This window comes from Melopsittacus undulatus, chromosome 13 (genome assembly GCF_012275295.1).
Source record: "Melopsittacus undulatus isolate bMelUnd1 chromosome 13, bMelUnd1.mat.Z, whole genome shotgun sequence".
Lineage (NCBI taxonomy): Eukaryota > Metazoa > Chordata > Aves > Psittaciformes > Psittaculidae > Melopsittacus > Melopsittacus undulatus.
In genome coordinates, this window is record NC_047539.1 from 3944512 (window position 1) to 3958565 (window position 14054).

Sequence of the window (14054 nt, forward strand, 5' to 3'; positions counted from 1 at the left end):
AAGACATTTTCCAAAGCACCCTGACCAAGTTCTGACCATAAAACTTGCTCTTCACTTCCCCTCCAAAAAGCACAATGGCCAAATGCTCAAGTCCAATTTCCCATAAAAACCCCTAATGACACAAACTGGGGCTTTGTTTGAGGAAGAAATTTACCTGAAATAGAAGCATGCAAACCTCACTCTTGCAGACAGACACGTATCCACAGTCCTCCTCTCTCTGGTTGGAGCAGGGCACTGGTGGATGGGCTCCCCAGGTGAGAAATGGTGGTAAAATAGTCATTACCTCAGCATTTGCTCATTATTGCTCACACATGTCTAACACCAACCATGTGGAGGTTTGGTGGAGTCAACAAATCCCCCCTCCAATTACACCAGAGGAAGTTCACTTGGAGACATTAGTCTGGATGGATACAGGTGTAACCAAGGACGAAATTTGGCTCCAAATTACACACAAAAAGAAAGAAACAAAACACTAAAAAACCCTGCAAACGCCACTAATACTCCTAGCTAAACATACAAACAGCTTAAGAGCTGCCCGGATTTATGCTCTTTTTTTGTTAAACCATCAGCTTCATCTCCACATTCATTTTGACAGTTCATCATCGTTCCAGTTGTGACTCCAGCACACGTAAACCCAAATAAATCTGCTTTTCACCAAGGCAAAACTTCTCCGGAGCAGAAGTTACGAGCAACAAAGCCCTGCAAGCCAACGGGCCGCAGCTCCCCTCGCACGGCAGCATCCACACGGTCGCGGGTGGACTGGGGGTACCCGAAGCTTCGAGCATCCCCACACACACATCGTAGGGGGGTTCCCGGCCAGCCCGGCCCCGGCTGACCCGCACCCCCGCCCTTAGCGTTCGGGGGTGCCGGTGCACCCCGCGGCGTGCGAGGCCGCGGGGCCCACCAGTGACAGGCCGGCAGCGAGCACGGCAGGACGGGCTCCCCCCACCCCGCAGCGGCGCTCGGCGAACCCGGGTGCAAGCCCCACAGGCACCCCCATCCCCAGCGCCCCACATCGGACACGGGAGCGCGGCCCCGCCGGGACAGCGCGGCCACAGAAAAGTTTGGTCCGTGGGAAGGGAAGCGCCGGGGGGAGCCCCACCGGGGGGAGCGCGCCCGGCTCCCCGCTGCACCCACCGGGGGGCCGCCGGTGGAGCGTGGGGCCGGGGGCTCGGCCCCGGTGCCCGCCGCCGCCCGCCGGGAGCGGCGCGCCAGGCTGCAGGTGTCGGCGGCGGGGAGGGAACCCCGGGGACGGGGAGGGGGTGACGGGACCGGCCCCGCGGCACCCCCGGAGGACCCGGCCCGGGAGGAAACGGAGATGGGGGGGGGGGGGACGGGGCGGAGGACGGAAGGGGGGGCACGGGTCGGCGAGGAGGGGGCTCCCCCGCCGCTGCCCCCACACAATGAGGCACACACAAAGCGCCGCCGCTCCTACCTCCAGCGCCTCGAAAGTGACGAAGCTGGAGATCGCGAAACCGTCGATAATGTCCTCTTCAGCCGACGAGGACTCCCGCCGCTTCCTCCGGGGGGGCCGCGGCCGGGACGGCGGCGGGGGCCCATTGTCTTCCTTCTCCGAGCCCGAGGAGGAGAGCGCCGCGGCGGCCCCGGGGCCGGCGGCCCCACCGGCGGCAGAGCCGCGCCGCCCGCCTTGGGCTCGCCGCTCCCGGTCGCGCTGGGACCGCGATCGCCGCTTCTTCCGAAGCCCGTTGCATCGCGCCGGGCCATCCATGTCTCTCGCCGGCTCTCCCTCTCTCTCTCGTCCCCCCCCGCCCCACCGCAGCCACAAATCCGGCTCCCCCGGCGGAATAACGGGGGAGGGAGGGAGGGAGGGAGAGAGGGAAGGAGAAAAGGAGGGAGGAGAGGACAGCAAGGGGGTGGGGGGGGATGAAAGAATCCGAGTGCGGTTCCACCACCACCAGCAGCAAGCACCAAATGTAAGAGATTCCTATAAGCGAGCCAAGGAAAGTAATGGCTGATCTCAGGTCGCCTTTGTAAAAAAAAAAAAAAAAAAAGAAAAAAAAAGAAAAAAAAAGGAAAAAAAAAAGAGAAGGGGGGGAAGCCTCAGCAAGCAGGCAATAAATCAGAATAGCGGAACGCTTTGATCAAGGGGCTGGAAGGGCGAGGATCTTCGAAAGAGAAGAAAAAAAGCAGAGGAGAAGGGGGGAAATAAAGAAAGAAGGAGAGAGACCGGCTGGAAGGAGGGAGCTCAGAGTATTTCCTTGCACAGAATTTATTTTCTTTCTTCCTTTCCTCCCCAACTAAAAGAAGTTCCAGGGGGTGAAAAAAAAAATATATATATATATATCGCTGTGTCTGGAGCTCTCCTTCTCTGCGTGTGTGTGTGTGTGTGTGTGCAGGGAGGGTGCAGCCTTCCCCTCCCCACGAGCACGCACTCACTCCTCTCCCCCTCCTCCTTTATCTCCCTGGATCAAACACAATAATAATAACGATGCATCCAGATGCAATTTTCTCAGGCACCGACCAGGGATGGACTCGGGAGCGGAGATCGGAGCCCAGCCCGGCCCCTCCACAAACAAAACCAAACAATGAAAGAGAAGGGGGGAAAAAAGAAGGGGGGGGGGAAAGAGGGAAGGAAAATAAGAAAGCTCCAAACACGCCCACCCACCCCAGCTATTAATACGGATCAATCATGGCAAATTCATCGGATTATTGTGGCGAGGAGGGGGTGCTGGTGACAATAGATCCGGGCGGAGCGGCGGCTGCCCCCTCCCCGAGAACGGCACCAATAACGATGGGAACCACAGCGGCGGTGCCGAGGCTCCAACGCGCTCCGGTGGGAACGGCCCCGCCGCGGCCAGCGGCAGCCGCCGGGTCCCGGTGCCCCCCGGACAGCGGCGGGGCGGATGGCGCTGCTGGCCCCCAGCGGCCGCCGGCCCCGCGCCGGTCACGTGGCTGCTCGCCGCCGCCGCCCCGCCCGCTCCCGGCGCCGCGTGAAATAAGTCGCGGGCATGCGCGCAGGGCCTGCGCACTCGGCGGCGCGCACGCGGCCGCGCGCACACGGCTGCGCTCAGCCCCGTTGCCCCAATGGCCCTCGCCCGCTCTTAGCATCGCTGCCCCTGTGGCCCCCGTCTGCCCTCAGCCTCGCCGCTCGTTGCCCGCTTGCCGTCAGCCCTGCCGCTCTCAGTGGCTCCCACCCGTTCTCACCCCCGCCGTTCTCTGTCCCCCACTGCCCTCAGTGTCCCCTGCAGCCTCCTCTCCTCGTCCCACCAACTTTCTCCTCAGTTTTAGCCGCCCTGTTATCCCCCATCAGCCCCTCATCTCCATCCCCTCCATCAGCCCTGGAGGTACCTCAGGTGTTCATCCCTTGCAGCCTCAGCCACTTCTGGCTGCTGCGGCTGCCCCTGTTCAGTCTGTGTGTTGAGGCCTGTCTTCTGCACAGGGGCATGGTGGGCTCTTGTCCTCTTCATGTCCCACGAGGTAACCCACACACCTCTGCCCTGGAAGCCGGGGGCAACACCACAACGTGGCTACCGGCCGCAGGTGATGGGGCTGCAGGCAAAACAGGGGCTTCCCTCAGCCCAGCCTGCCTGTGATGTTTGGTCACCTGCAGCTCCCCTTCCTTCCCCTGCCCTTCCCCTGCCCCGTGTGCCCATTTGCCTTCCTCGGCTTTCTTGTCTCCCCTCTTCAGCTTTCCCACCGCAGCTGTGTGCAGAGGCCACATTAGGGTGGGCTGCCCGTGTCACCTCAGCACCAAAAGGACTCTGGAACCAATAAGTTAACTTCTTGAGTTTGTTCTTATGGTCACCCGTTTCACCTAGTGCTTCTGGCTCCTGCCCAAGGGAAATGGCTGAGGACACAGGCATGGAAGGAGGATGTGTGAAGCTGTTCAGTCTGGCTTCAGAGCAGAGACCTGGGAGGATGAGGGGATTGCTAGGGAGGAAGAAGAGTAGAGGAGGAGCATGGTGGGGAAGAGCACGAAAGCTGTGGAGGCTCAATGTGCTCAATGCTCAGGATGGAGAAGGGCAGCTCTGGAAGCGATTTTGGTTTCCCTCTGTCTACCAGGTGATCAGGTTATTGCACAGTCTTGAAACATATTCAGGAAGGCTGGAGAGGAGGAAAAAGAGAAATCATTAAATTCTCCATCTCTGCAAGAACCACATCTACCTCTTGTCACCTCCTGTAACTGCTTATCATTTCCTTGAGATACCAAGAAGGGCCACAGCAAGGGGAATGAACACAGGCTGAGAACACCCATGTGTATGTTTCCAATAGCCTCCCTCCAGGCTGCTCTGACTCTTGGGATGATGCTCTGCTTGACTGTATAATGTGTGTTTAATGTCCCCTAAGTTAGGCCACCAGTCAAGAAATATTCCTAATATATTCTCTATGAGAACTAAGTGATTATGTGGAATACTTGGAATCAGCTACACCCTCTCTACCCAGACAGCAAATTACATCTCTCTCCACACCACATCTCCTGGATGGCATGCAGTGACTTTTAAGCTGGTGTGTATGTATGGGTGTGAATCAGAAGAGGAGGAAGCACAAAGCTGTCAGTAATCTGATCATGCGTGTACCTTGCAGGAGGCCAGGCTGCTCATTGCAGAGGCACATGGCTAGGTTTTAAACATTCTCAAATATCGAGCTAAAGGACATCACCTCCTAGATCTGACCTTAGATCTCCCTGTTCAGATTGCTTTTCTGTTTAACAAACACATTCCTCTGTCCTGCTTTGGGTCCTTCAGGCTCACTTAAAGCTGTCTGCCAGATCTATATAATGTGACTGTACAGAAGCAGCTGTACAGGTGCTGTTGAAGTGATACAATTTGTGTGTGCAGGCAAGCTCAAATATTACAAGGTCTCTGTCTTCTGAGGAATATTAAGCTGTACTGTATCAAACAACTGTTACCTGCTGAGGTTTTTGGGAAATAACTATGTAATTTTCAGGGCAATGTAATTGATTATAGTTTCCTGCACATCCCTCACCATTAAAGTGACTTAGGAGACCTGTAGTCGAGTATGTTTCTGCAGACATTCATTGCATGGCTGAGAGTCTGCTCAGTCTGTTTTCTTCTTGAATGCATGTATCTGGGGTACAGAAACAGTATGTGATTTATTATTTGTAAAACAAATCCATGTCAACTGAAAAAAAAAGATTAAAACACATCCATCTAACTCATCCTTTATTTCAAAATGTTTTCCTTCTGCATAATATTTATATCAAGCATTAGAAATCACTGGCCACCTTCTTGCATATAATAGAGGTAAATTATGCCTTTTCTGGGTCTGCTCCAGCAAAAGTGTTTATTGACTTGGGAGGGAGGGCAGGTAGGCCTTATGGTTACACAAAACCTCAGACAGATACTCAGGAATCTCTGTCTCCAGTGTGTTCTTGCCTCCAGCTGAGTAGTTAAAGTCATCTTACCAGGAAGGATACCACTGACCTCCATGCACACTTGTTCTTAAGCTGCCTGTTAGCTTTTCCCTAGAAATACATCTTTCCTGGCATTGAGTTTGAGAAAACAGCACTTTTTTGCTCCCCCCTACATTTTTTCTTACAGGCACTAGAATGCTCTGGGACCTTGCCTAGTCTCTGTTTTTGAGGGTAATCTCTGGTGTACTCAACTGGATACTCTTAGTTATTAACACCCACAGAAAAGATACTTTTTGAACATGTACTAGTAGACCTTTAATCTTCCGATCTGAGACAGATACCAGAAGCTTTTTGTTTCTAGGTAATGAAGAGAGAAATGTTAACACGGACCCAAAGCAACAATTGCAATTTCCCTATCACCATTAGACATTAGAGTAAAATAAAATTTGCAACCATAAAAACACTACAAGGGGTTTTCTGAGGACTAGCCCCTGGCATACCTATCTGAAAAGGATACTTTGAAATAACTTGAAGATCAGGAGGTAATTCATTGCTTGAGGAAATGGCAAGAACCTTGCTTCTAGCAAGAGTAATTTGCACTGTGTTTCAGCATTAAGCTGTAAAGATGGAATTAAAGAGACTTTAGTCCACATGAGATGCTCAGCAGATGCAAGCATGTCTTTTTGGGGTTAGTATCTTTTTAGGAGATGGGTATTTTAAAATAGCAGAATGTTTGTCTTGCAGACTGTTATTTTTATTTTAGAAAGAGTATAATCTGGGAATGCAAAAAAACCAAAAGAAATGGGGAAAAGAGCCTTTTTGTTATTGTTCCAACCCTGCTTGTACAGTGCATTTGTAAGAATAGCAAATAATGAGAACCAAATTCTAATACAAAATAAAAGCCAGGGCATTTGTGTGGATGGCAGAGGAATTTAAAACAGTTCCATAAAACTAAAACAATTTTCTCCAAATTGCATTGCTTATACAAATTGTATTGCTTATCAGAGAAGATTGCCGAGCTTCATAGCTAAAGGCTGGACTGGTTGCTTTAAGAGGTGTTTTCCTAGAACATGGTTTGAAACAGAAACATTTAAGGAAGAAAGAACACCCAAAGTGAACCAACAAGGAAAAATAAAACCCATGATCTCTGAGAAAAAAGAGATAGTTCAAGAATAATGATAAAGGCAGCACTAAAAGTATAGTGGAAACCCAGCAGAAGACAGGTTTTTAGAACAGTATCAAGAGAAAATATATAGAAAAAAGACAATCATTCCTTTCACAAATTAACAAACTAACCCATCAGTGGAACTCACTGCCACAAGGCAGATCTGAGATCAAGAATCATAGATTCATAGAATAGTTAGGGTTGGAGGGGACCTTAAGAACAAGGGAGTCATAAGCAGTAAAGCTGTGTTGTTTGTCATGTATGGCCAGACAAACTTCGGAGGTTTTAGATCTGGCTGGCACCTTGGGAGTTGTTAAACACCCTAGTGGAAGTTAATACAGACTGTGCTTCTAATTGTCTGAAATTCCACAGGATGAACATTGGTGAATGGCAGCATTCACATATACAGAGTAAAGCAGATGTCACTTGGTTTGCAGGAAGCCTTGTCCGAAAATGTGATTCCAAACTACATGGATAGAACAAATGCTGTGTTGATTGTGAAACTGTAAAGCGTGGTGATAAATGGCAGTATCAGAGATTGTGTCATTGTGGATGGAGGATCCTGGAAGGTTTGATGCTGTAATCCCATTTTACTGAGTATCTAATATCTAAAATATCAAATAAATGGTACAGTAATGAAATTTGGAGACTGCATCACATTTGGAAGAATCACAAATATTCATGTTGGTGGAGGAACAAATATAAGGGACACCAAGATTTACAAAAAAAAGAAAGAGAAAAGGTTATGAATTATACCTGCTATGGAGGCAAAGCACAAACTGCAAATATTATCACAATTCTTCAGTTAACATCATAAAAAGTTAACTGATCTTCTAGGGTGAAATTCTGCCCTCAATTGTATGTAAATGAGAAAACTACCAGTGACTTAAGGAAGTTCAGCATTTAACTCTCAGCTGCCTTTTTTCCTGTTTGAGAATGGGATTTTCAAATGTGACCAAGAGATTTAGAATCAGAATCAGCGACTGGGTAGAGCTGAGAGGGACCTTCAAGACCATCTAGGTCCAACCTCCCTGCATATACCTGCCATTTGGTCCCTTTCAGAACAGTCGGCAAAAGCACATTGCTAAACAGGTAGCATACACATCTGCTTGAAAATTGGTCAGCTTTCCTTACCAGAAAAGACCAACTGTTTATATTTCAGTGATGCTCAGTTCAAACTGCACTATCCTGTGCTACATCAGTTCTACGGGTATGTCACTGCAATCCAATCTGTTTAAATATGTTCTCCTCTTCCACCTTCACCAAAACACACGTGGAAGAAACACAAGAATGAGTTTTTCCAGCATTTTAAATCAATGCTTAAGAGAAACTATGTTTTAGCCCAACATGGGTTATGATGTAGGAAGAACTATGTGAAATTTAATAGCCTGGGTTATCCAGGAGGTCAGACTACCTGATCCTGGTCCTTTTCTGCCCTTTAACTCACCGAATAAATTAGAAACCTGATCTCTCAAAGTTTTAATTTCAGAGCAGACTTTGCAAATGGGGGTGGAGTGGAATTCCTAATAAATTACATCCTCCTCCAACATTCATTTTTTCTCTCTGAGAAAGGGTTTCTGTTAAAAAACAATGTTTAGTTCCACATATTCAAATTACAGAAATTCATATCTCTTTATGTCTTACACTGTACTGTGTGCCAGCACTGCAATTATTAAAGCATTTTTATTGATATTACACAGCTCTCTGTGAAATGTGAATTAAATTTATCATGAAAATTGATTTTTAATGACAGCTCAGGTTTACATTTCTAAAGTTCATACCTTTCCACTATTTTTTGTTGGCACTAGAGCAGGGCAGCTACAATAACTTTGTCAGAAATTGATTAGGAGATACTCTGTAGTTTACTCGCATTTATCAGTATAATTCTACACATGAAAGCAGTACAGCTTTCTACTGAAGTTAATCTGCAGAGAGCAGAACTGGACTAACTGGTCCACATCTTCCTACCCAAGAACCTGAAGTTCCTACATCTGCCCTTAGGCACTTACAGGATTGTCTTGATTTTTAAAGCTGTTGAATGTACTCAGCTTTCATTTTAATTTTATGAGAATTATGGGACAGCACATCCCTGGAATTGACGTGTCATCCTCCACCTCTTTTCCCCCATATATATCTTCCCTTATTACCAACAAACTGCTGGAGGTAACTTTTGGTTTAGCATACTGAACATGATACTGGATACTAAAGCAGTTAACAGTGCAGGGAATGCTGCTTTTTAACCCACATGTTTTTTCAGCTGCTGCAGATGGAAGGGGCACAAGAATTTTCCAGGCTTGCTATTTAATGTGTTGTATTAATAAGCTTTCATGAAAACAGTCATCTGATGTGGAACATGAAGCAGCAGAGTCTGGGCTTACAGGTCTCCTCTGGCCTTAAGTAGACTGAGGACAGAAAGGCACAATGTGAAGTCAAATGCAGTTACTGACCACTGCAAACAACATTACATCAACTGAGCATCAAACATGCTTAATGTTCAGGTAGCTTTCAGAAGGAAATTGGGTCTGTATTAGTGTAAGCTGCTGTGGATAAAACCTCCAACTTGGTGAAAATGTCACTTTTGCTTCTCCAAAATAGCTGTATTTCTGTAAGACACATCTGTGCAGGAGTTGGGGGGAGGCTTGGGTTGTTTTTCATTGGCTGATGGGAGAAGGTTTATTGGTTGTTGTTAAAAATGATCCCAAGCAAACTTTTACAAGGTCTTCTGTGACTAATAAAACCTGAGTCTTTGAAATGTACTACAACCCAAGTTGCTGTTAAGAGATAATTCTCTTCGATCCAGATGCTTCCATCTCAAGTGCAGTGCAGAGAAAAGGAAAAGGGAGGAAGAAAATTGATGGAAAGCCCCTGAAAGCAGAGGGGAAAGAAGTCTGCAATTTCTCTCCCTTAAACACTTCATACAGTGAACTTGGGAAGCAGCTTAAAGGTTCCTCTGCAGAGTATGGCACGATGGGGACTGAGAAGGACCCCTGCCCAGTGTGCTCAGCTGTGAAGATATCCAGGGAAGAATAGTCCTTTCCAGGGTGGGTAGGACACTGACACATCAGGATTTCATCTGAAAGGTGACAGTAGATAAGGTGGAGTTATCTTCCTCATAGTGTAATCTCTGTATCAGTGAATTTTTCACCTCTTCTTGCACTCAGACCCAAGGGCCTGCTCATGAGCAAGAGAATGAGAGAAGGTGTGGAGGCATTTTCTCACTGTCCTGAAAGATGCAATATGGCTGCTGCTCGTACAGTGATGCAGCATCATCTCCTCCAGAGAGGAATGAAGATATTTTCATGGCTACCCATCTCTTAGGTGTTAATTTCATTTTTGGCCAATCCTTTCGCCTTCTGCCTGTTCCCTCTTACGTCTTGTTCCTGACCCCTGGACTTCGTGCTTTAGTCTGGAGAGATAGATATTCCATCATCTCCGGAAAAGCAAGTTTGTTTGTAACCAGTAAATCACAACTGGCAGCCTTGTTTCATGGGACACCAAATCCTTCTGACTACTAGTGATAGCTAGAAATCTAAGGTGCCTTTAAAAATCCCAACCTATATATCCAGTGTATTCTGCAGATGGTACATAAGCAGCCCCAGTATTTACAGAACCTCACTGGTATGTCTCACTTACCTGTTTGCTTACCCCATCTAAAACATCCCATCAGCAGACACTGCATACATTTTGTTCTGAGAAGGCAATCCCTTTTTATCTTCCATGAATTTAAAAATACACCAAGCTCCTCGAATGGAAAATAAAAAGAATAATGAGGCAGACACAAGCAGTATAAATCAATATAGCACTATTGATGTCAACAGAGCTATGCAAATATATACTAGCTGAGGATGACACAGAAAATCAAGCACTAACTTTATACGGAGAAAGATAGCAACAACAGCAGCAATATTAAATACACTTTTCAGCTATGCTCAGAATGGATTGTGGAGTAAGTCATTGTTGTAATATGTAATTTGAGAGGGCTGTGAATTCTTCTGTGAGTGTGTTGCGTCAGGAGAGGGAAGAAAAATCAAAGCACAGCCTTGCAAGTAACATTTCCCCCCTGATATTAACAATAAACCCATAACACTGCTTGGCTTTAAATAACAATTCTAACCAGTTTTTTGCACATTGTTACAAAGTCTGCTCTGCCCCAAAGAGTCAAGGTTGCAACAGTGCCTGAACAAACCCCATTGGAGGGGAGTGATTTGCGTCAGCATTGGTCAACATGGAGTTTTGCTAAAAACATTGTTATTTCTTAAGTCATTTCTGCCTGCAATGAGAGTTATGGTTGTACTGCAGGCAAAGTTCCAGTAAGGCACTGGGTCTGCTTGGATAAAGCCCCTTAAGAGTAAGTAAGAAACGTATCAGTATCATTAGTGAATGTGCTACTCTCTTTAGCAGAAGAAGCTGCTGGGCTCACACAAAGCAGTGGTGGTGACAGAACGATGTATCTTTTGGTTAAGCTGCCAGTCGAGCGTTGGTTTATCAGCACAAGACTTACCATATGCATGAAGCCCCTTTGTGAGCTGATGAGCTCCTGACTCTGAGGTTCCCCACTGTCAAATGTGACCACAGAAAAGGGTAGTGGGCAAACAGAGCTAAGGAAAAAATAATAATTAATAAATCAACACCTTAGCAATTAATGTGTGTGCCTACCCCATAAGTTCTTCACGTAGCAAACTTGTGTGTTAAATATTCACCTAATATTCATTTCACAGAATGGAATTATTCCTCATACACATTAACTGAGACAATTACTGAAACGCCAACATCAGATTAGCTACTATATCTTGAAAAGAACAAAAAAGGAATCATTGCTACAACGAATTTCAAAGTGTTAAAAGGCTCAAAAGGTTGTTCAACTAGTAGACAATTTTAAGTAAAGCTAATAAAACATGGACACTTCATTATTCATTCATGAAAAAGGATGTGTTCAGACACTGCATTTCAGTAGTGAAGCTGGTCTATAATATCCTGTCTTTTGTTCATCGTTTCCATGATCTCCATACATATCTTGTTTATGTAGCAATTCTTTTAGTGCACTGAAGCCCAGCCCAGGGAGGTCAAAGAAGAAATCCTTACCATTTCAATAAGCTTTAAACCTGGTCCCAATCACCCTCTTCCCTGTTTTGGGATGGAGCCCTGCACAGGGCAGGAACCTCATGCTGACAGCTCAGTGCTTTCCAGGAAATAAACTTCTCCCTTGTTTCACTGAATCCTTATGAAAAGACTGCGTTCTCTCCTCCTGAGTAAAACTGTAAGATCACCTTCACCTTTAATTTGTAGCAGGACCATAAGATCCAGATCAAGAGCTACATCAGGAGATTTGTGATCCATTTTCTGGCTCTGATTTTGATATGTGTCATGAATAGTGGTGTGCAGATTATTCTGGTCATTTGTTCTTCACTCAGACTGCCCATGGATACAGGAATGGAATTAATTTCCCTGTTTCCAAAGTGCCTTGATAGTGCCCACAACAGCAGTCATGAGCCAAGGCTGAGGACATGCTGCCTTGGGTGCTAAATGCTATGGGGAACTGAGGTTTTTTAATAGGCATCCAGATCACCAAGGCCAGTTTAAAACATCATCTTTAAGCATCACTAGCCATAATGACTCCAGCTTTTTGCTCCAGTCATTTTCTCCTGTGTATCCAGTTAGTCATTATTTCTTTGTATTCCTTCTGCCTGTTTCCAGGCAGAGACCTTCTAACCATAAATCTTCCAGGAGCATAACCTACTGTCAAATGAGGCAAAACACCAAATAATTAAATGAATAAGCAGTATCAAGGTCCATTGAAGGAAGAGTTTGATTAGGTAGAAGCTGGCTTATGATTTTACTGATCTGATGTACCTTATTTTCATCTTTTCCTGTCAGAGTGTTCTTGCCATTTAGAAGTTAATGTCTTGATTTGACATTTTCTCCCATTCTGCATCCCACTTGCTATAATTACAGCTCTTCCACCTTCCAGTGCAGCTTTTAAACACATTATTATTTATGTATTTTTAATCCTTTTTTTCCCCAGACTGAAATTTATTTGTAATTTCTCAGGGAAAAAAAGAAAAATCTAGTTAAAAGGAACTCCCAGGGATTATAGGAGGGGATAAGGGAGGAAAATAGAATAAGGAGAGTTATTTCTTGTATAGGGCATAGTTGAGCTGAGAAAGGAAAAGTTTCATTTCTAAGGGCTGGTCAAGTCTTTTCAACACCAGACAGATGGGATCGTGAATCCCTTGAGGTGGGCACTGCTGGTCACTGTGCAAGCAGAGGTTCTTGCTCATGACCAGTACTTCTGTGGTCTGTTTCCAAAGCAAACAATAACAGCAATAACTTAGCAATAAAAAATATAGACCATGAGATAGGGAAAAAATTATATTCTTTATTAGTAATATGTTAACATAAAGGGAAGTACAGATGGCTGGAGTGTAAAATGCTGTTGTCACTGGGCTCGGTATTTCCAATGGATGCAATATTGATGGGTACAGCTCAAAAAGGAGAGGGTGCAACTGTCTTCAGGCCTCAGGTTTAACACAGAGCAGCTGGACAATGCCACTTACACAGACCTCTCCAGATGCTTCTCAAACACCCTTAGCTTCAGGAACAGCATTTCACTGACTGTGGGACTCTTTACCTACCCTTCTGTGCTCCGTCTTGCACTTAGCCACCAACAGCACGCTGCAGGTCAGAAGGGGAAGCATCATGGCTCTGCTGCATATAGTGCCTGCCAATGGGTTAAATGGCATTTGTGGTTCTCCTTCAGTACAGCTGGAGGGCAAAAATGTACCTCCTTCACACAATATTGCATTTAAAAACTTGTTATATGTTGCATGGTGTGTAGTCCCAAGCATATAATAACTACGTTGTGGTAAAAGCACATGTACATCTGTTTAACTTTACTGCCATGAGTAGTCCCATTCAAATCTCTATGATTAATCAGAAGCAAAATCTGAAGCCTAGGAAGGGCAGGACCAGAGCATTACAAAGAAGCAGGCTGAATCTCCTCATTCAAGAGAATCACAGCACATGCATTTGTTGAGGACAAAAGGTTGACTGGCCAATTTCTTATACTATGTTATATCTGTATTTCTTATATTGCCATGTCCTCAGGAACAGCATGGATTGTTATCCTGCCTGGTTTTGATCCTTTTAGAATCATAATCTGTTGCTTTCATTAAACAGCTTAATTTAGTCATTCCAATATTTTTAACTGAAAAAGCAGCACTCCGTTTCAATGAGTTCTTGGCTTTGTAGAATAGGATATGATCTACTCTTACCTCAAATCTTTGTTGTCCAACAGTATTTCTAGTGTCAGCAGCGGAAGACAAGTGACTGTTCAGTAATCTCAGCTGTTAAATAATAAGAAAGAAAGACATTAGCCTTCAGGGGGTTGAAAAACAGTTCTTAGAAGACTGTAGTATAGCATATAGTACACAAATCACATCCTTTCACAATGAGCTGTTCAACCTAGTTTTCACAAATCAGCTCTGTAATTTTGGAGGCTGTTGACTTGATTTTAGCAAATTTGGCCTTCAGAGTTTTGAGAGTATGAAATCTCTG

The 14054-nt window shown here is 45.8% G+C and overlaps 1 protein-coding gene across 5 annotated transcripts in view; it reads right to left on the reverse strand.

The window, feature by feature from the left end:
* AUTS2 (activator of transcription and developmental regulator AUTS2) overlaps positions 1–1729 on the reverse strand; it is a 715720-nt gene extending 713991 nt beyond the window's left edge. For all 5 annotated transcript variants that reach the window (XM_034068703.1, XM_034068706.1, XM_034068704.1 and 2 more), the window contains exon 1: positions 1436–1729. In XM_034068703.1, the coding sequence (XP_033924594.1) occupies positions 1436–1729 (294 nt within the window). The remainder of the gene's footprint in view (positions 1–1435) is intronic.
* Between the last annotated feature and the right edge of the window lie 12325 nt (positions 1730–14054).